General features: G+C 42.5%; 2 protein-coding genes across 3 annotated transcripts in view; one reads left to right on the plus strand and one right to left on the minus strand.

Annotated features, from left to right (window-relative positions):
- PIGX (phosphatidylinositol glycan anchor biosynthesis class X) overlaps positions 1 to 9,363 on the minus strand; it is a 29,001-nt gene extending 19,638 nt beyond the window's left edge. The window contains exons 1-2 of one of the 2 annotated variants that reach the window (XM_077488596.1): positions 9,234 to 9,363; positions 1,988 to 2,116 (exon numbers count right to left, since the gene is read on the minus strand). In XM_077488596.1, the coding sequence (XP_077344722.1) occupies positions 1,988 to 2,054 (67 nt within the window). In that variant the 5' untranslated portion in view covers positions 2,055 to 2,116; positions 9,234 to 9,363. Of the gene's footprint in view, positions 1 to 1,987; positions 2,117 to 8,161; positions 9,202 to 9,233 lie in introns of those variants that run through there. The other variant, XM_077488597.1, reaches the window with a different exon arrangement.
- A 30-nt stretch (positions 9,364 to 9,393) lies between these two features.
- On the plus strand, positions 9,394 to 20,319 carry CEP19 (centrosomal protein 19). The gene is made up of 3 exons (XM_077488598.1): positions 9,394 to 9,516; positions 12,762 to 12,907; positions 16,289 to 20,319. The coding sequence occupies exons 2-3, from the start codon at positions 12,781 to 12,783 to the stop codon at positions 16,648 to 16,650; spliced, it is 489 nt and encodes a 162-aa protein (XP_077344724.1). The 5' UTR covers positions 9,394 to 9,516; positions 12,762 to 12,780; the 3' UTR covers positions 16,651 to 20,319.
- Positions 20,320 to 21,584: the final 1,265 nt, after the last annotated feature.

Here is a 21,584-nt window from a genome sequence, read left to right on the forward strand (position 1 = left end):
AGAGTGGGGAATGAGAGGGGCTTCGTTCCCCTGCATCGCTGGACCCTGGGACAGGTAAGTGTCCGATTATAAAAAGTCAGAAGCTGCAGTATTTGTAGCTGCTGACTTTAAATTTTTATTTTTTTTAAGGTACACTCCACTTTAACTGACAATTGCACGGTCAAGCAACTTTTTCCCCCCACAAATAGAGCTTTATTTTTTTAGTATTTGATCACCTCTGCAGTTTTTATTTTTTGTGCTATAAACAAAAAAAAAAAAAAGCGAACATTTTGAAAAAAAAAAGCAATTTGTTTTACATTTTGCTATAATAAATATCCCCAAAATATATATAAAAAAAAAAATTTCTTCCTCAGTTTAGGCCGATATGTATTCTACATATTTTTGGTAAAATCGCAATAAGCGTATATTGATTGGTTTACGCAAAAGTTATCGCGTCTACAAAATAGGGGATAGATATATGGCATTTTTATTTTTTTGTTTTTATTAGTAATGGCGGCGATCTGCGATTTTTATCATGACTGCGACGTTGCGGCGGACAGATCGGACACTTGACACTATTTTGGGACCATTGGCATTTATACAGCGATCAGTGCTATAAAAATGCATTGATTACTGTGTAAATGTCACTGGCAGGGAAGGGGTTAAACACTAGGGGGCGAGCAAGGGGTTAAGTGTGTTTCCTGGGCATGTTCTAACTGTAGGGAGGATGGGCTCACTAGTACTGTACTACTATTTGGGGGGGAATGATCAGGAATTTTTTTTTTTTACACTTTGTTTGCTGTTACAATGAAGTTCATTATAAAAGGAAAGTTTTCAACTGTCACGAATGGGTTACATTCATGACAGTTGTGATCACTAGTGATCTGTGATTGACTACAGCTAATCAAATGGTACAGGGTGCTGTTATTGGCCCAAGTACCATGTGATAGCTGGGAGCCAATCACAGCATAGGAAACACAGCCGTTATGTATGAATTCATTCATGACAGCTTTGTTGGCATAGTGATCACATGATCACCAGGCCCTAAGTACAGGGATCCGCAATCCACTGTGTCCGTCGTTCCCCTAAACCAGAGCAGGCAAAATCACATACATGTACGCAATTGTGCCTGCATGTGCCACTAAGCCACAGTTTATGTACTGTGGCTGGTCAGCAAGTGGTTAAAGTGGATTTCAACTAAAACATTTTTGTTTTGGATGAAGCAGGGTTAGGACCTCTGCCAGATTTTATTTGTACTGTGGAATACTAAGAAGATTTTCACTTATTTTATTCCAGTGGACATCTCTGGGAGACACAAGCAAATTAAAACACTTAATAGACCAAGGAAGGGGTCAGAATATCTGTCATGTTTTTACTGAGCTGCTGGTGCCCATTGATGAGATCTCTCCCACCTTTTGTTCTGGTGACAGGTGGTCTAGCAACATGAAAATTTATTTTTCCTTACTTGCAGCATTTGTAATGAGACACAACATTGGAAATAGTGCATGTATTGCAGAGATGTACCTAGATTTTTTTGTCAGTTTTAAAGTCATACACTTTAACCACATTGGGCTAAGATTATTTATATGAAGGTTACAATTTAATTCAGTTGCCTCCAATATTGCAGCATGCAAGAACTTTTTCAAAATGTACGGCAAATTATCACTCAGGTGAGAACAGGCCCCACTGACATAAAGGGAGCTTTAAATGACCATGTAGTGTATCTGCGAAAACTATCTGACTAAATTAGTTCTAAAATACTATAGTTCCAGCTTTAAAAAGGTGGGTGTTATCTTAATAAAATTAACCTAGCCTACTACCCTCGATGCCACTAAAAAAAACTAAATAGTACTAAAGCATAGGCCTGAGATGCAGACCTAGGACAAGCCCATATAAACTGCCCAAAGCTTTGGTGTGGCTTATCTGTAATTATTATTCTCTGTGGCAGATGCCAATGTTTATGTATGTATGTATGTATGTATGTATGTATGTGTTATGCCCCACTTACCTGTACTGACTGCTGAATTAATGGTAATCAGTAATATAGACACCACTGTGACTTGTAATTTTGACATGACGATACGACAACAAAAAGTGTTATATTTCTTGGACAGCGTGAATTGTCTGGAGTCTTCACCTGTAAAACAAGCGATACATTAACCACTTGCTTACTGGGCACTTAAACACCCCTCCTGCCCAGACCAATTTTCAGCTTTCGGTGCTCTCACACTTTGAATGACAATTACTCAGTCATGCAACACTGTACCCAAATTAATTTTTTGTCCTTTTTTTCCCACAAATAGAGCTTTCTTTTGGTGGTATTTGATCACCTCTGGGGTTTTTATTTTTTTGCGCTATAAATGAAAAAAGACCGAAAATTCTGAAAAAAAGCGCATATTTCTTTGTTTCTGTGACAGAATTATGCAAATTATAAATTTTTCTTCATAAATTTTGGCCACAATTTATACTGCTACATATCTTTGGTAAAAATAACCCAAATTAGTGGATATTATTTGGTCTTTGTGAAAGTTAGAGAGTCTACAAGCTGTGGTGCGAATCGCACAAAATTGATCCCATCTGATGTACTGGTGGCCGATCTCACAAGCCAGGAAAGTACAAATACCCCCCAAATGACCCCTTTTTGGAAAGTAGACATTCCAAGGTATTTAGTAAGAGGCATGGTGAGGTTTTTGATGTTGTCATTTTTTTCCCACAATTCTTTGCAAAATTAAGATTTTTCATTTTTTTTATTTTTTTCCACAAAATTGTCATTGTAATAGGTTATTTCTCTCACATGGCATGTGTATACCACAAATGACACCCCCAAAAAATTCTGCTACTCCTCCTGAGTATTACAATACCACATGTGTGGGACTTTTTCCCAGCCTGGCCACAAAGAGAGGCCCAACATGCAGGGAGCGCCATCACATGTTCTAGGAGCATACATTGCACATCTAACTTGTTGACTACTTATAAAGGCCCTGGAGTACCAGGACAATGACACGTGACACTGATGACAGATGGCACTGATACGTGGCAATGATGACACTTATACGTGGCACTGACACGTGGCACTGATGACAGATGACACTTATACGTGGCACTGATGACACGTGGCACTAATACGTGGCACTGATGACAGATGCCACTAATATGTGGCATTAATACGTGGCACCGATGGCAGATGGCACTAATACGTGGCACCGATGACACAGATGACAGATGGTACTGATAAGTGGCATTGATGACACGTGACACTGACAGGTGGGACTGATGACAAATGGCACTGATACGTGGCACTGATGACAGATGGCACTAATGACAGATGGCACTAATATGTGGCACTGATGACAGATGGCACTTATACATGGCACTGATGACAGATGGCACTGGGGACAAATGGCACTGACAACAGGTGGCACTGGGGATAGATAGCACTAACAGGTGGCACTGGGGGCAGGTAGCGCTGGGGCGGATGGCACTGGGGCAGGGTGGCACTTTTTAAACTTTTTTTTTTTTTACACTTACGGCCGCTGCAGCCGTTCATCTCTCCCCTCTCACACGCTGTCTGTGTGAGGAGGGAGAGCGGCGCTGAGAGATGATCTCATATGTTTACATATGAGATCATCTCTCATTGGATAGGCCGATCGCGCTGTAAACGGCCGCTGTGATTGGCCGTTTACAGCGATCTGTGTTTGCCTGTCTCCGGGGGACACGGCAAACACAAATCTTTTGCCGAAGCGCGCCCGCGGCAGCGCGCATTGCGGAAGTAAACAACAGGACTTCCAGGGACGGCCTCCCGGACTAAAGCGCTTGCTCTACGGCAGTCATTCGGCTATAGGGCGGGCGCGAAGAGGTTAATAATTACTACTGTAAGTTCTAAAACTGCCAAATCCCTCAGAGTCTAAACAATACAGGCAGTCCCGGGTTAAAAAAAAGATCAGGACTGCAGGTTTGTACTTAAGTTGAATCTGTTTGTAAGTCAGAACAGGTACATTTTAGTGTAGCTCCAACCCAAAAAAATGTTTACGCTTTTTGGATAGCATGGGGAAGAGTTATCACCCCTGTAACATTTTGTTTTGCTGTCTGCGCCCCTGTCCAGAAGATTTCACCTCACTTTCTGTTCTAATGACATTTGGATTTTGAATTTTTTTCTTTTTTTTTTTGTGGAAACAAGCCTTGGTGATAAAGCATCAGTGGAGACACCTTTTTCCCCATAATAACTCTTATGCCGCATACACACGATCGGAAATTTGGCCAGCAAAAGACCGTGTGTATGCTCCATCAGACTTTTGCTGGCGGAATTCCAGCCAGCAAAAGATTGAGAGCAGGTTCTCTATTTTTCGGTCAGAAAAAGTTCAGATCGGAAATTCCAATCGTCTGTACCAATTCTGACGCAAAAAATTCCTACGTATGCTTGGGAACAACTAGACGCATGCTCAGAAGCATTGAACTTCATTTTCTCGGCTCACCGTAGTGTTGTATGTCACCGCATTCTTGATGGTCGAAAGTCCAGCAAACTTTTGTGTGACCGTGTGTATGCAAGCCAAGCTTGAGCAGAATTCCATCGGAAAAACCATCCAAGATTTTTCCGACGGAAATTCCGATCATGCATATGGGGCATTATAGGAGTGAATTTCTCTTCCTAGGGGTAGATTTTCTCTCACTTCCTGTTGTCTCCCTCCGTTTGTAACTAGGGAAACAACTGTACACCTTTTCAGTAACAAATCCATGTGATAAAAGTTAATATATAACGTCAATTGTTTTACTTTATTTTATTTTTCTTGAAAACTACATTTTGTAACAGAAAACAGTTTAAATGGCTATTTTACTTCCTACCAAATGCATCTAAAGAGGCAGGTTCCCAGGAATGGTCAAACTGAGTTCCACATCAGCTGCAAAGCTTAAATCTGGTCAGACATTAGTGTTGGCACAATCCTATCACCCTCAGATATCTTTGCTACCTAGTGCACCCCTAAACATGAATGCATCATGTGGAGGAGACACACTATAGACGATGCTGATGACATCTTTGGCCCAAGCAGGTCCTAATGAACTATTTACTTCACTGTGGCTGTGTTCACTCATTCGAATTGAATGCAGGTTTTTTCCCCATCCAATTCGCATGAGAAGCAAGTGTTTAACAGCTCTCAAAGGAGCCGGGTCAAACATGTCTGGGGCAGCTGGGTCTGGATTAAAAAAGGGTCCAGTGTGTTTTTGGGTCTGGTTCTGGTGGGAATTCAGGTAAAAAAAGACCTGAATCGCACCTGAACCGATGTACAGGAACGCACCGCACACCCCAGGCACGAACCCGCAGCTGCATATGTGTGACCCTAGCCTAATGGTTGCAGCGGCTGTGTGCATTGTATAAACTGTATTGTCTCCATGGCATACAGTGCTGTGTTCTGGTAGCGGAATGAGAACTTCCTATCCTGCTCCCGAAACAAAATCGATTCAGGCCAAGCGCTGCTCAGTCAGTCACAGGAAGCTTTGGATTCTGTAAGAGCCCTTTCACACCGAGCCACGAGGGATGTCGGCAGTAAAGCAGCTTTACTGTCATTTTAGCGGCGCTAATCGGCCACTAGCGGGGCAGTTTTAACCCCCCGCTAGCAGCCGAAAAGGGGTTAAATCCGCCCGTAAAACGCCGTCGGTATTGCAGCACGGCTCCATTGATTTCAATGGGGAGCAGCGATGAGTTCACTGCTCCAAAGAAGCTGCTGGCAGGCCTTTTTGTGACGCCCTGCCAGGGCATCTCTCCAAGCCTTCAGGCTTTCACACTGGAGTGAAAGGAGCCACTTTTTTCAGGCGCTATTTTTAGCGCTGTAGCACCTGATAAACACTGGCAGTGTGAAAGGAGTCTAAATAAATACAAAGCTTCCTCTTGTTGGCTGTGGTAGAAGAGGGCTGATGACGTGACAAACTCCACCTCAGCCAATCCGAGGAGGGTTTGAGCAGAGCTCAGCCCAGCTCAATTTTTTTCAAGTGGGACGAGAAGTTCTCACTCCACTGCCAGAACACAGTGCTGTATACTATATGTAGCTGAGGTTACACACAGTTTACACAATACTCACAGCTGCCGGGATTGTGAGTGAATAAAATACTGTATTTATCGGCATATAACACGCACCATTTTCCCCTGAAAATAGGGGGAAATGGCGGGAGCGTGTTATACACCAGAAATCACTGAGCCGTCATCTCCTCTCCAATCGGCTTGCATAGTCCCGTCTCTGCCACTGGCATTGGACCAGTGTTCTGTCTATCACAAGAGCTGGTCCAATGTCGATGACGGAGGCGGAACTGTGTATGTGATATGCAAGCCGAGTGAGAACCTGAATTAGAGCCGAGTGGAGAGGAGATCACAGCTCAGTGATTTCCGGCAGCACTCATCCGAGCTGAGTAAACACAGGATGGCTCGGTGATTTCCTGCGAGGAAAGATGGTGAGCTGCATTGATGTGGGGAGGTGGGCGGAGATCAGGCTGCATTGATGCTCACTGACCATTATTTTGCTTCAAAGTGGTTTATTAAAAAAAAAAAAAAAAATTCCCCCGAAACTTCCCTCTTAAATTGGGGTGTGTGTTATACACCGATAAATACGGTAGTTCTTTTAGACCTGCTTGGTCATAAACTATTTAAAATGAAATTAAAGCTAGAGATCAGTTTTAACCACTTCGCATCCAGGCCAATTCTGACATTTCTCTCCTACATGTAAAAACCATAATTTTTTTGCTAAAAAATTACATAGAACCCCCAAACATTATATATGTTTTTTTTTTTAGCAAAGACCCTAGAGAATACAATGGCGGTCGTTGTAACTTTTTATCTTGCACGGTATTTGCGCAGCAGTAAAGTTAGCCCAAACTTTTTGCATAATGTGAAAGATGAAGATACGCCGAGTAAATAGATACCCAACATGTCACGCTTCAAAATTGCACACGCTCGTGGAATGGCGCCAAACTTTGGTATTTAAAAATCCCCATAGGTGACGCTTTACATTTTTTTTACTAGTTACATGTTTTGAATTACAGAGGAGGTCTAGGGCTAGAATTATTGCTCTCACTCTAATGTTCGTGGCGATACCTCACATGTGTGGTTTAAACACCATTTTCATATGTGGGCGGGACTTACGTATGCGTTCGCTGTTTTGAGTTACAGAGGAGGTCTAGGGCTAGAATTATTGCTCTCACTCTAATGTTCGTGGCGATACCTCACATGTGTGGTTTAAACACCATTTTCATATGTGGGCGGGACTTACGTATGCGTTCGCTGTTTTGAGTTACAGAGGAGGTCTAGGGCTAGAATTATTGCTCTCACTCTAATGTTCGTGGCGATACCTCACATGTGTGGTTTAAACACCATTTTCATATGTGGGCGGGACTTACGTATGCGTTCGCTGTTTTGAGTTACAGAGGAGGTCTAGGGCTAGAATTATTGCTCTCACTCTAATGTTTGTGGCGATACCTCACATGTGTGGTTTAAACACCATTTTCATATGTGGGCGGGACTTACGTATGCGTTCGCTTCTGCGTACAAGCTCACAGGGACAGGGGTGCTTTACATTTTTTTTTATTGTTAATTTTACTTCTTAGTTTGACACTTTAAAAAAAAAATGTACTACTTTTATTCCTATTACAAGGAATGTAAACATCCCTTGTAATAGGAATATGGCATGATCGGACCTATTTACAGTGAGATATGGGGTCAATAAGACCTCATATCTCACCTCTAGGCTGGGAAGCCTAAAATCAAAAAACAAAACAAAAACCAAAAAAAAACGATCCTGGCTTCCCAGCCAAAGCGGCGCCATTAATTTGAATGCAGAGGCCGGGCGTGACATCATAAAATCGCGCCCAGCCTCCGAACGATCATAGAGACTCCGGGGACCATATCACTGATGGAAGCGGTGAGTCGGTACAAGCACCGGAGGGCGGCGGGAGGGGGGGGTGTCCCCTCCCGCCGCCCTTAAGAATGATCAAGAGGCGGAACAGCCGCTATGATCGTTCTTATGGTGCAGGGAATCCTCGGCTGAAAATGCCGATATCTGAATGATGTCTGTAACCTCAGGCATCATTCAGATATACCACCACAAAGCCCACGACATCATATCACGTAGCTTGAGCGCCAAGTGGTTAAAATTCTTTAAAAAAAAAACAAATTGGAAAAAATATTTTTTTTTTTACTCACCTCTAAATACCTGTTGCTAGGGGGTCCCTCGTAGTCTGCCTTCTTCCTTGCCCGGGCTTAAAGCGTCGCCTATGGGGATTTTTAAATACCAACATTTGGCGCCATTCCACGAGTGCGTGCAATTTTGAAGCGTGACATGTTGGGTATCTATATACTCGGCGTATCTTCCTCTTTCACATTATGCAGAAAATTTGGGCTAACTTTACTGCTGGGACACATATGCAGAGCGGGAGGTCTGACATTACTTGCTGCATGTCTGTGACTCAGAAAGCATGGAAAGCAAGAGACATCCAGGTATCTTGGATTTTCAATAAGAGGCCAATAAAGGTAGCCTCCATATTTTTCTCAGCACAGGTTCCCATTCAGAAGACATCAGAGTCATAGGTTAAACAGTTTACAGAGCTGTCCCCTGCCTCTATGTAAAAAGTTGCAACGACTGCCATTGTATTCTCTAGGGTCTTTGCTAAAAAAAAACATATATAATGTTTGGGGGTTCTATGTAATTTTCTAGCAAATAAATTATGAATTTTACATGTAGGAGAGAAATGTCAGAATTGTCCTGGATGCGAAGTGGTTAAACACTTTTTTATTTTTTGGTGGCAACACCACTTTAAGCACAACAGGAAGTGAGTTGAATCCTCAAAAGTGAGGAAAATCCTCTGTTAGCTGTCACCGGGGAAGTGTCCCCATTGGACGATTTCCTCTCTATTTCTGCTCTGGTGACAACTCAGGGTTTTCATTTCTCATCATGTTCAGTGCCAGTGATAATGGTCCCTATGAAACAGAGAGCGGGGACACAGTAATAAAGCCCCTAAAAACCTGACAAGGGTTCTAACCCCTTACTACTCTATTTAAAACCAACAACAACAACAAAAAACCCTGTCTGGTTTTAGACACCGTTAATCTAAATAAAAATATAACAGGGTTTACAGACAGAAGGCATTAAACACAACATTCCCACATAAGAATTATAGACTGTTAATGCCATTCATGTTTAAATCCATTTACGAGACACCATCCCCCTACTAAGGCCTGTGCCTTCCCAAACTTTATAACTACTCTCAGTACTGACCGCACAGCGTGTCTCCCTGCACTTCCGCCCTTCTCTGGGGTCCTCCTGACAGGAAACATGGAAAAGCCCCCGTGCTGCCTGTCCCAAATAGACTTAAACTGCGACCTCCGAACTATAATGCGTCGTTCTGGGGATGATATTGGATATTTTCATTGAGAACGGAGCATCGTTATTACGACTTCTCCTTCTGATATAGAAAGTCATGACTGCAGGCGCGATGAGGACAGCCCGGCTGAGGGTCTTGGCTGTTTGTTGCCAGGGTAACGCATGTCTAGAGGTTAAGGTGAGTGACTGCAGCGCCTCCTAATGTGTCTTCTTGTGAAATCCATTGTAATGTGGAATGGTTGTGGGGTGATAGCTAGAAGAAGCTTTGTTATCCAGGCGCTCTCATTACAATGTGTAGCAGCTGTAGTGTTGTTCGTGTGATCGGCCATTGTCAGCCTCTTGTATAGTCCTGGTATCTCCAGCTTGCCTGGACCGATTCCTATCCTATACATGTCAGGTACACGCAGCTGAAGGAAACTGTCACTGGGAGTTGCCTGCCTGCCATAGGATCTTCAGGCTTTCAATGGATGAGGACAAGCATGCAGCCAGTGAAGTCCCCATTATCAGATCTGCAAACCTGCTGTATGTCATTGACTCAGAGAGGATGTAAGCCCCTGGCTCAGGATGACACATTTTCAATTGGTCAGTAGGGATCTTAACTAGGATACAAATACACCTGAGCTCATCCCTATTGGTCAGAATGGCAGCCTACACGTCTAACTCAGTACAGGTTTACTTTAACCTGTTGTCATCTGCGTAGCACATATCAGCATGACAAAAGGGTGGGCTTTAATGCCCATACGTTGCACATATGCGTATGCATTGAGCTGCCACTGTTCAATGTACATTTACCGCTGGCAGCCTCAGGCACCGCAACGTATGTTGTGTACCTCCTGATTTAGAGGCATGTATGTGCCCGCCCCTTGCTGACTTGTGCTGTGATTGGACACAGTACGAGTTTCTGTGCAGGTTACAGCCAACCGTTTAGGCTGTATATCATCTGTGGCCAATCACAGCAGAGATCTATGTGTTGGTAAACAGAACACACAGATCTTGCTGGTTTTCTCCCTGTAAACAGTTACACCTCAGAACTGAAAGCAAGGGGAGACCCAGCCAGATGATCTGCATGTTTTACCGCAGTTATAGCAGTGCTTTGCTGCTGCTTTTTAGGTGGTAGCAGGAAGCTTTTAACCCCCAAGAAGGGGTTAAAAAGGAGTTAAAAGTGTCTGTGATGATGCGCTTCGGAAGCAGTGCCCATTCATTCCAATGGGCAGGAGCGGTTTGGGAGCGGCGTATTCAGCGTTCCCACCCCACCCCAAATATGCCGCTTGCAGGACCCTTTTACCCGTTCTGCAAGCTAACCGCCCCAGTATGATAGCACACAGCTTTCACACTGGGGAGGCATAAGAGGTGCTATTTTTAGCGCAAGAGTGCCTCAGTGTGAAAGCACTCAGTGACTGGCCCCTTAGCCCCCCCGTTTTACTCCAGCCTTGTGTAGGTCTACAATCTTGTCCATGACATCCTTGGACAGCTCTTTGGTCATGATGGAGAGATTGGAATCTGGTTGATTGCTTCTCTGGACAGGGGTCTTCTAGCCCTGGTTCACATTGGTGTGATTTGGCGTGCTATTTGACATGCCAAATCGCATGCCAAATCGGCAGCAATTGCCAGCAATGGCACCATCCTAATCGGTGCGATGCCACACCAATTTCCAAAAGTAGTTTTTGTACTACTTTTGGCGATTTCCATTGACATCTGTGCAGAAATACACACAGATGTCCCTGAAATCATCCCCAAAATCGAAAACTGACATCAGCTGAACTCACACGATTTAATTCCCGCACTCAGTGTGAACCTAGGCTTATATAGGTAACAAGCTGAGATTAGGAGCACTCCCTTTAAGAGAGTGCTCCTAATCTCAGCTCGTTACCTGTATAGAAGACACCTGGGAGCCAGAAATCTTGCCGATTATTAGGGGATCAAATACTTATTTCACTCATTAAAATTCAAAATCAATTTATAACTTTTTTCAAATGCGTTTTTCTGGATATGTTTTTTATTATTCTGTCTCACTGTTACAATAAACCTACCATTAAAATTTATAGAATGATCATTTCTTTGTCAGGTGGGCAAATGTACAAAATCAGCAGGGAATCAAATACTTTTTCCGCTCACTGCACAAGTTTCTACTTATTTATTAGGTCTGAACATAAAAAAACAAAAAAATTACTATATATTTTGTTTATCAAGTGGCACATTGCTGTATGGCATGTGTGGAAAACTATTTTGCCTTTCTGCAGATTTTTGTGATATAAATATATTTTTTGAAGGGATTTACACTAGTTTTAAAAAAAAAAAAAAATGAAAGAAGTATAGTGCAAAAGAGTAGTGAATCGTTTTCTAAATAGATGAAATTATAAGTTGGAGTTAAAAAGGCAGTTCTATGAAAGAGTTTATCAAATCACAGGTTTTATAAAGTAGATCTGTAAGGATAGCAAAATACGTTAACGTGTCTCTCATTCAGGCTAAACAAAAGAAATGAGTAGATTTCCACATTTATGGTAAGCAGCAATGATAGAGGAATCTCCCCTGCTGGCTATTGTATTCAGAAACGCTTTGCTCCTGTGGCTTTCAGAATACCCAAACAGCGACTACATCTTGATTGGTTGCAGTCACTGTTTAACTGATAATTTTCTGACCAACTCCTTTGATTTTGGGATAAAAGCTTGTCGAGTTGGGTGGTGCTGACAGGGGCACCTGCAACTCAAACTCCAGCTGATCTAACAGGAATTGGCCGAAATTCAAGCCATGTATGGCCCACATTAGAGATTACACATAAATTCCATCTTTAAAGTACAGGGATGCAGGTTATGTGATTTTAGGGCAGGGTAAAAGCTGCTTAATGGAGACCTGCAATGAGAAAACTATTGGAGACCATTGCTGACATTTCCTGGCTGTCATTCGGTTCTAATGTCTATATTACTTTCAGAGTCATTGACCTGGGATACATATGCAGAGCGGGAGATCTGACATTACTTGCTGCATGTCTGTGACTCGGAAAGCATGGAAAGCAAGAGACATCCAGGTATCTTGGATTTTCAATAAGAGGCCAATAAAGGTAGCCTCCATATTTTTCTCAGCACAGGTTCCCATTCAGAAGACATCAGAGTCATAGGTTAAACAGTTTACAGAGCTGTCCATTGCCTCTATGTAACTACCTAAGGGTAAGTTAACAAGACTCTCGAACCAAAATAATGCCCTCTTTTTACAGGCGTAGGTATTTTCGATCCAACCAGGTGCCAGCTTACTCATTCATAACTATACTACACAAAGGACAAATCCAGTGGGTTTCTGGGGAAAGACCTCCACTTTTCTTTCCATCATTATTATAAAAATGTTGCCCCTGTTAGTAGCCAGATTGCTGCGAGTGTGAAAAAGTCATAAGATCATCTTCATTTTTATCCATTATCTTTTGATTTAAAGGCGGCAGGTTATCGGTGCCATGAGCTGCAAGGCCAGGAAATGCGGTATACGGTTTGAACCACCAGCCATTGTCCTGGTATATGAGAAGACCGAAGGGAAGACTCGGCAACGCATCATGCCTATCAGGAATTTCTCTAAGTTCTCAGGTACAGGATATTTTTCAAAGTTTAAAAGGTAACATTTTATGAGAAACACATCAGAGCTGTCACTGAAAATCACCTTGTGATTATGCTATTTGCCTGGCTACTACACTAACCAACTGGGTTCAGTAATTGACCTGGGACAAGCATGCATATTTGTAAAGGCATACAGGTAAGTATATGGTAAGGGACACAAAGTATAGAAGCACGAGAGAAGAACGTGACAGCCAGCAAGCTAGCATTTACAGAGGAAGAAGCAGTAAAGGCAGCCTTGTGTCTCTCTCAGGAAAGGTTTATTCCAGCCTGTCTCTTACTATACTTAAAAATGTTCCCTTCTGCCTCCTGCTACCTATCCTGTGTCAAAAATATGTGTACACTTACCTCATTTTAGTCCACTCCAGTCACGTCACGCAATCCCCATTAGGCCTCATTCACACTGGCCGTTTTTACAGCTGCTGTTTTGACGTTTTTAACTGCCTCTAAACTCCCCTGCATGTTATCCTATGTGTTCCTGCACACATAGGCTTTTATCAGCGTTTAGTGAAAAAAAAAAAAAAAACCCTGCCAGCGCTTTTCTGGACCAGCAGCGTTTTGGCAGAAAAAACGCTGACAGCTCTTTTCTGGACACCAGCTTTTTTTTTTTTTTTTTTTTTTTTGAAGCGGAGGTCGCCGGCGTCCTTAACAGCCATTGATCAGCTGATTGTTAAGGAGTGGCCAGGAAGCCAGCAGCGGCATCCTTAACAATGAATGAGTCGTCAACGGGGTTCCCCACTGACAGCTGAATGTAAAAAAAAAACATTGTCGGCAATACAAAAATGTTAAAAAAACTATGTGTAATACCAGCGCATACCAGGCCACGTGCCCTCAACATGGGAGATGCTTTGGGGTGGGGGGATACCCAGAAATCCCTCCCATGTGAATGAGTAGGGGTACATTGTAAAGACATAGTAAAAACACCCCCCCTGTAGATCCATCATCAATCACGCCGCCAGTGCCAACCTGAAAAAAAAGACTAAAGTCCTGATGCAAGCATCCACCATCTACCAGATATCGTCTGACAGGGCCTGGTATGGATTGGGGGGGACCCCATGCTGTTTTTTCCCATTTTGTATTGACCGCAATTTTTTCATTTTTTTTTTTTTTTTAACATTCAGCTGTCAGCGGGACCCCGCTGATAACTGATGACTCATCCGCTGTTAAGGACACGGTGGCTGGCTTCAACAACGGATGAGTCATCAGTTGTCAGCGGTGTCCCCGCTGAGAGCTGAATGTAAAAAAAAAAAAAAAAAAAACATTGTGGGCAATACAAAAATGTGAAAAAAACAGCATGGGGTCCCCCCAATCCATACCAGGCCCTGTCAAGCGATGTCTGATAGATGGCGGACGCTTGCGCCAGGACTTTTCTTTTTTTTTTTCCTTTCCTTTTTCATGTTGGCACTGGCGGCGGGCGGCGTGATTGATGATGGATCTACAGCGGGGGCCATATTTATTTATTTTTTATATAAAGGAGTTGTCAAACTTGTATTGTATTTTACCATGTACCCCTACTTATTCACATGGGTGGGGTGGAGGGGTCCACCCCAAAGCACCCCCCATGTTGAGGGCTGGTGGCCTGGTATGCGCTGGTATCACACATCGTTTTTGTTCATATTTTTGTATTGCAGACAGTTTTTGTTTTTTCATTCAGCTGTCGGTGGGGAACCCCGCTGATAGCTGATGACTCATCCATTGTAAAAGTGGAGGCCCGCCGTGTTTTTTTTTTTTTTTTTTTTTTTTTAAGTCAGCAGCTACAAATACTGCAGCTGCCTACTTTTAAAATAAAGACACTTACCTGTTCAGGGCGCCTTCAATGTCAGCACCCGAAGCCGATCTATCCCTCAGCTGTCAGGTGCTGCCACCGCCATCTTCGGTGAGGGGATAAGGAATGAAGCATTGTAGCTTCACTTCCTGGTTCCTTACTGCGAATGCGCGACTCGCGCAGCGCTATTCCACTGGTCCCTGCTGTCTTTTGGGACCTGTGTGTCTCCCAGAAGACAGCGGGGGGGGGGGGGCCAGATGGCACAGTGGCGTAGATACCCGCAAGTGACTCAGGTATCTATGCCCAGAAGTTGGAGTAAAATACCTGTATTAGAAAGGTATCTGCTCCCCCTCCCCCTTGAAAGGTGCCAAATGTGACACCAGAGGGGGGGAGGAACTGGAAAAGCGGAAGTTCTATTTTTTGGGTGGAACGCCGCTTTAAGGACGCAGCTGCTGGCTTCCTGGTCTGCTCCTTAACAACCAGCTATTCACTGGTTGTTAAGGACTCTGGCGGTCCTGCTCCTTAATGCTGCAGCTACTAAAGGTAGCTTACACACTAGGCTAAACACTGCTAAAAGCCAACAAAAAACATTACCATTTTTTTTTTTGTCCTGCGATTCTAAAGCAGTTTTTAGATTTCTAGTATGCATGATGTCTTATCAGTAAGTGGTGGCTGCAGGGGAGAGGAGGGAGAGCTCAACATCACACCTGGGATTTCCAGGAGCTGTAATGTCACTGATAGGTTCCCATGAGCCAGCTGTTGTCCCACTCCCTCCTATTCCTGAAGCCACCGCTCACTGACATAGCCAAAGCTGTGGGATCACGTGGCAAGACCGAAGTGGACTAAAATAAGACAAGTATACAGATCCTTTCTTACTCTAGTTAGGCAGAATAGGTAGGGGAAGAAGGGAGGGAACATTTTTGAGGCATAGTTTGTCTTGGGCTGGAATTTTACTTTAAAGGAGACCTGTTATGAGAGATACACAGATGGCTGCTACTGCTGAAATGCTTTCCTGGCATTCTGACTCTTTGGCTTTGATAGTTTAAAGGTACTGACAAGGAAGCTGTCAGAGTTGGATGGGAAGCACTGTGCAATTTAGTATAGCCTGATTGCTCTGCCACTCCTTCCTTTACTAGTGCTTATGTATGGAGATTACAGGAGGCCGATATCAACACAGGTCATATATATATTTTTTTTTTTTACACACTCTTTTTTATATATATATATATATATATATATATATATAAAATAGATAAAGAGATTTAAAAGGCCCCCTTAAATCTATCTATTTTTTTTTTTTTTTTTTACATAAACCAGTCAATGAAAAACAATGCCGTTTGTGTTTTAGTGGCCTTTCAATTATATGTCCTCATTTATGTATCATCGTATTTATTCACCATTATATTTTTTTACTATTATATTTATTTGATTACGAATAGATAAACCCATATAAAAATATATTCTATGTACCTTCTGATAATGACTACATAAAAAAACAAAAAAATTGGAAGTCTTGCTATAGGATATTTTATTTGGGTAATTTGTAAAACATTCTCAGCTCACCTTGCTGACTTTTATTCTTTTTGTAGACTGCAGCCGAGCAGCAGAGCAGCTTAAAAACAATCCCCGGCACAAGCAGTACTTGGAGCAGGTATCGCTGAAACAGCTGGAAAGGCTTTATAAGCTACTTAGGGGACATTTAAAGGAGGAGACTTTGGAGGCAAGCCTGGATTGGATTCGGAAGGAGGAAAGTATTGATCCAGATGAAGATCTCAACAAACTGGATGACAAGGAACTGGCCAAAAGAAAGAACTTAATGGATGAGCTTTTTGAGAAAAACAGGAAAAAGAAAGATGACCCAGACTTTGAGTACAACGTGGAAGTGGATTTCAACCAGGGTGGAGTGGTGGAGAGCTGTGGGTGGGATGATAACTCTGAAGATGGCTTCTGACTACAACCTTAAAAATATGAATTAACACTACAATACTGTTTGAATGTATGGAAATCCTTGGAAATTTTGATATACTATATACAGTATATCTCATCGAATGTGACAGTTTGAACCATGACACAGCAGTTTTTTTTACTTATTTAGAGGATGTGCAATCAATATATTGTTTGTCTTGTTTTTTTATTTATATTCTTTGTAAACACATATAAATGGGAAAAAGTGTAAAGGGTCCCCTTTCGTATTACCACACAATATACAGCAAAGTATGTTGTGTGTAGAAGAAACAGTATGAAACTTCAGAGCTCATCTTCAGCTTGATGGTTCAAGCACTGGTTGTTGGGGCAGCAAGACTACTCTTTTCCCAGATACAGACACCTCTTTCTGGGAAATATCTGGTCATATGTAAGCCTGCCTAAGCTAAATTCCCTCCAGTGTACTCTGAATCTGTTCTTGGGATTTCCCCCCAATAGTTGCAGCTGGAGCTGCTCTAGTTGGAAGCCAAGGGTAATGTGCAATCTTATCAAAAAGTTCAGTATATTCATACAGTATTCATTAACTGACATGGCAGAGCAGCTCCAGGCTCTGAAAAGATCCCAGTTTTGTCAGGATCCACTCAGCTGCCTGATTGACAGCTGGACTCAGTGTGTAAGTGAGAGCCTGAGCCAGCTACACCCACTCCCTCCCCAGCCTGGCCCTCCGGTGAGAACTGGTGGAGCAGAGTGGAGAGTTGTGACTGCAGTCATTGCTCTCTGCTCTGTTACGGTCCTTTTACTGAGCAGTTGTGTGATCGCTTAGTTCTCAATGTTAGAACTGATGTGGGACAACTTTTTAAAACCCCAAACTTTTCATTTAAACTGCTTGTATTTGAAAAATACAGTTAAAGTATTAATTAATACTTGGTGTTAGGCTGAGTTCACACTATTGTGACTCGGATGTGAGATTTGCACAGGAGTCCTGTGTGTCTTTTGGTCCATTTCAGATCTGAATTCAGCCAAAAATTCAGGCTGAAATCGGACCTGAAATGGTGAATGGGGACGCACCAGACCCCTGCTGTGAGCCACATGAGAATATAATTGTGAATCCAGCCTTAAAGTGTATGTAAACGCCTTACTATTACCTTTACTGATTTACTCCTTTTTAGTCTAATAAATACACAATTGAAAGCATTTTGATATACAGTACTAAGGATGAGCTCAGGCATGTTCGCATACTCCACGTGCAGAGCCCGCCAGGAAGTCTGTGCAGCACTAATCACAGGCAGTGAGACATTGCCCCGATGTGCGGCTGCAGAGATCGGGCAATGTCTCACTGCCTGGGATTAGCACAGCACTGCGCGGCTTCCTGGCGGGCTCTGCACGTGGCGTATGAGAACACGTCGGAGCTCATCCCTATACAGTACCTGTTTCCTGAGTGCCAAAAACACCAGATGATACAGCCAGAAATCCTGTGTCGTTCTGTTCACTCTGCAATTTTACCTCACGCACTTTTATTAGCCCCAGCCACTTCGGCTCTGTGGACTACAGAACTCCTGCTTCTATTATAAAGATGAGGAGAGGTCCTGTAATCCTAGCAACACTTCTTCTCTAGTACAGTAGAGTTAGTGAGCAGTGTCACCCTACAGGGGTCTCCAAACCACAGCCCACCAGTTGTTCAGGAACTACAATTCCCATCATGCCTCGTCATGTCTGTGAATGTCAGAGTTCTACAAGGCCTCATGGGATGTGTAGTCCTGCAAAAGCTGGAGGGCCGTAGTTTGGAAATCCCTGCGAACCTAGAATAAGAAGTGAGTTACTGGCAGAATAACCAGATGGGGGGAAAAAAGTCTGTAACAAAAAAGACAACCAATGCAGATGCCACATCTAATGACTTGTGACCTGCAATATATATATATATATATTTTAGGTTTAGAGAACATCTCACGTGGTAATTGAGCATTAACAACCTGTAACTGAGCTTTGTAACTTCCCTTTTCTCTGTTGCTGGTATCACCAATCGTATTTAGACTTCCAATGTAGAGTTACATTTTGTGGCTGAGAAAATAACTTTTCAAAATCACACTTTCTGTGTGTAAGTTAGCAAGGAGCCTGAAGTAGTATTGTTTGGGAATTCCCCTCCTGCATCAAAATCAGGGGTTCACAAATCAGAGTTTCTAAAAAAAAAGGGAATGGTGTGGACGAGTTCACTTCTGCAGGGCTTGGGTGAGAAACCGAAGTGCAGAGCAGCCAAACCACACTCTGTGTGCATCTCAAGGCTTATTTTACATTGAAAAGAATACAGTATTTATTAAAACAATTGCGTATATAGCATATTGAAACAGATAAAGAAAATTGTACATGACATACTTCCGTTTAAGCAGTTACAGTCAAATGTAATTGTATTGGACCACTGGGGTTAATTGAACAAGTTGAAGTTAGAACCTGATTGGCTACTATGCACAGCTGCCCCGGGTTTTGCCCTAGTTGCCCTAGTTTTAGTAAATCAACCGAAGTCTGTCCTAACAAAGGTTTAAATATATAGAGGCTGGGCTTCTTGCATTGTATTGTATGTCAGACTTGGGACAGGCTCACAATAACATTGTTTTTAAAAAAGAAATTACTATTAACCATGACACCTCCTCCTGAGAAACATCAAAAAAGTAAGAAATATTTAAAGGAAAAAAAAGACATGCTGTATAAATTGGAACACATAACAAACATACAGTGGGGTTTGATTGCAAAAGTAGAAACACGCTTTAAGTCCCGGTTCACACTGGTGCGAAAAGCTGTGATTCCTGTGCGGGTTCCCACATCACACCTGAATCGTAGGCAGTTCGCACTGACATCTGCGAACTGCTGCGGGTGTCAATGTAAAGTTAATGACACCCCCAAATCGGTTCACAGATCGCAGTGCGAACTGTAAAATGGTACAGGAATCAGATCGCATGGGTGTTCACACCCATGCAATCTGATTCCAGTTCAGACCAAAAAGAGGTCCTGCGCCATTTCGGTGCGAATGCGATTTCAGCCATGCAGTTTATTTGGCTGAATTCGCATCTCACAGACATCGCATGCGATGTGCACAGCAATGCGGTGCGAATCACATGCGATGTCTGGCATCGCACTAGTGTGAACCCAACCTAAGTGAAAAAAAATTGTCAAAAACAATCAGTAGATCCAGAGATATGGATCTCGACATCGTGGGCTGTTCATTCCACCTCCTAAACCTTCATATTGCCTTAAACAACCAATAGGGAGGCTTGGCAGGCGAAAAGAGCCGGGCCAAATTAAACTTTTACAGGAAAAGTTGAGATTTGCAAAATTTCAGCTGCTTACAGCTCTACATCTACTGCTTCTTTAGACACGTAATTTTGTTCCAAGGTAAACTTTGCAAATGCATTGTGAGTCATGTTCTCTCTTTCAATTGATGCTGAGATACAATTATGGGTTATGCTGCTATTACTTGGAAAGGTTTATTTCTATGCCAGGGTCATTTTCAGTGATCACTGTGTACTGTATTGCAGTGATCTTAGGATAAAAGGGGCTTTGGCAGGCCATGCACACTATTGTCTTGTGATCTCATCTGTCTTTCAATAATGGTGAAATGTGGTAGCAATTTTTTTATATATATATATATATATATATATATTATTTTTGTTGTGTTTTATCCATTAAAATTACTGTGTATGTCAAAGTGTCAATTGTGTTCTACATTGTGTTTAGCTGCAATTTTAACCACTTGCCCTCAGGAAGATATACCCCCCTGCATGACCAGACCATTTTATTTTATTTTTTTGGGACTGCATTAACTGAAAATTGCGCGGTAATGCAATGCTGTACATTTATATCCCCCCCCCCCCCAACAAATAGAGCTTTCTTTTGGTAGTATTTGATTACCACTGCATTTTTTATTTTTTGCACTGTAAAAAAAAAAAAAGGCTGACAATATTTAAAAAAAAACAAAAACAATCGTTTTTTACTTTCTACTATAAAACATATCCAATAAAAAGAAAAAAATGTCTTCATAACTTTAGGCCAATGTATGCTACATATTTTTGGTAAAAAATTTCCAATAAGGGAATATTGATAGGTTTGCGAAAAAGTTATAGCATCTACAAACTATGGTGTATATATACTGGAATTTGTATTTATTTTTTCTTATACTAGTTATGACAGAAATCAGTGACGTAGCGGGATTGCAATATTGCTGCAGCAGAAATCTGACGCTAACTGACACTTTGTGGGAACCAGTGACACTAATACAGTGATCAGTGCTAAAAAATATGTACTGTCACTGTACTACTGACACTGGCTGAGAAAGGTTTAAACATCTAGGGCAGGGATATGCAATTAGTGGACCTCCAGCTGTTGCAGAACTACAAGTCCCATGAGGCATAGCAAGACTCTGACAGCCACAAGCATGAAACCCAAAGGCAGAGGCATGATGGGACTTTTGCAACAGCTGGAGGTGCGCTATTTGCATATCCCTGATCTAGGGTGATCAAAGTGTTAAATGTGTGCCTAGCCAGTGTTTGTGTGTACTATGTGCACTGTTTTTACTAAGGGATGTGGTAGATTTTATTCCCTGCTTTGCAAGGAAACACAATCCAACCACATCCCTGCTGACCGAACAGAGCTCTGCCTTGTTTACATAGGCAGAGCTCTGTTCTGTGTTTCTCCTCACCGATCAGCGGGTGCCTGCGGACATCCATTGGCCATTGGCCAGCACCCATTGATCGTCTTGTACTGTGTGTAATCGCAGCACAGCAACGGCGCATGTGCCTCCTGCCTGGAAGTGGCGGATCACATATTAGCTATTGAATTCCGGCAGAGGAGAGCCACTCTGCCACTCTACTCCTACGTGAGGCAGTCGGCAAGCAATTAAGATGATATTATTTTAGAAAACTATGCCTCAAAGGTTCATGTACATGGACGCAGAAAAAAGCTGAATTTTTATGG

This window comes from Lithobates pipiens, unplaced genomic scaffold (assembly GCF_037356315.1).
Source record: "Lithobates pipiens isolate NorthernLeopardFrog02 unplaced genomic scaffold, aLitPip1_a1.2 Scaffold_18, whole genome shotgun sequence".
NCBI classification, from domain to species: domain Eukaryota; kingdom Metazoa; phylum Chordata; class Amphibia; order Anura; family Ranidae; genus Lithobates; species Lithobates pipiens.

Excerpts from the sequence above, each read along its gene's own strand:
- CEP19 (XM_077488598.1), top strand. The coding sequence starts at position 12,781 with ATGAGCTGCAAGGCCAGGAAATGCGGTATACGGTTTGAACCACCAGCC. Across the intron at positions 12,908-16,288 it reads GAATTTCTCTAAGTTCTCAG|ACTGCAGCCGAGCAGCAGAG; the intron begins GTACAGGATATT and ends TTCTTTTTGTAG.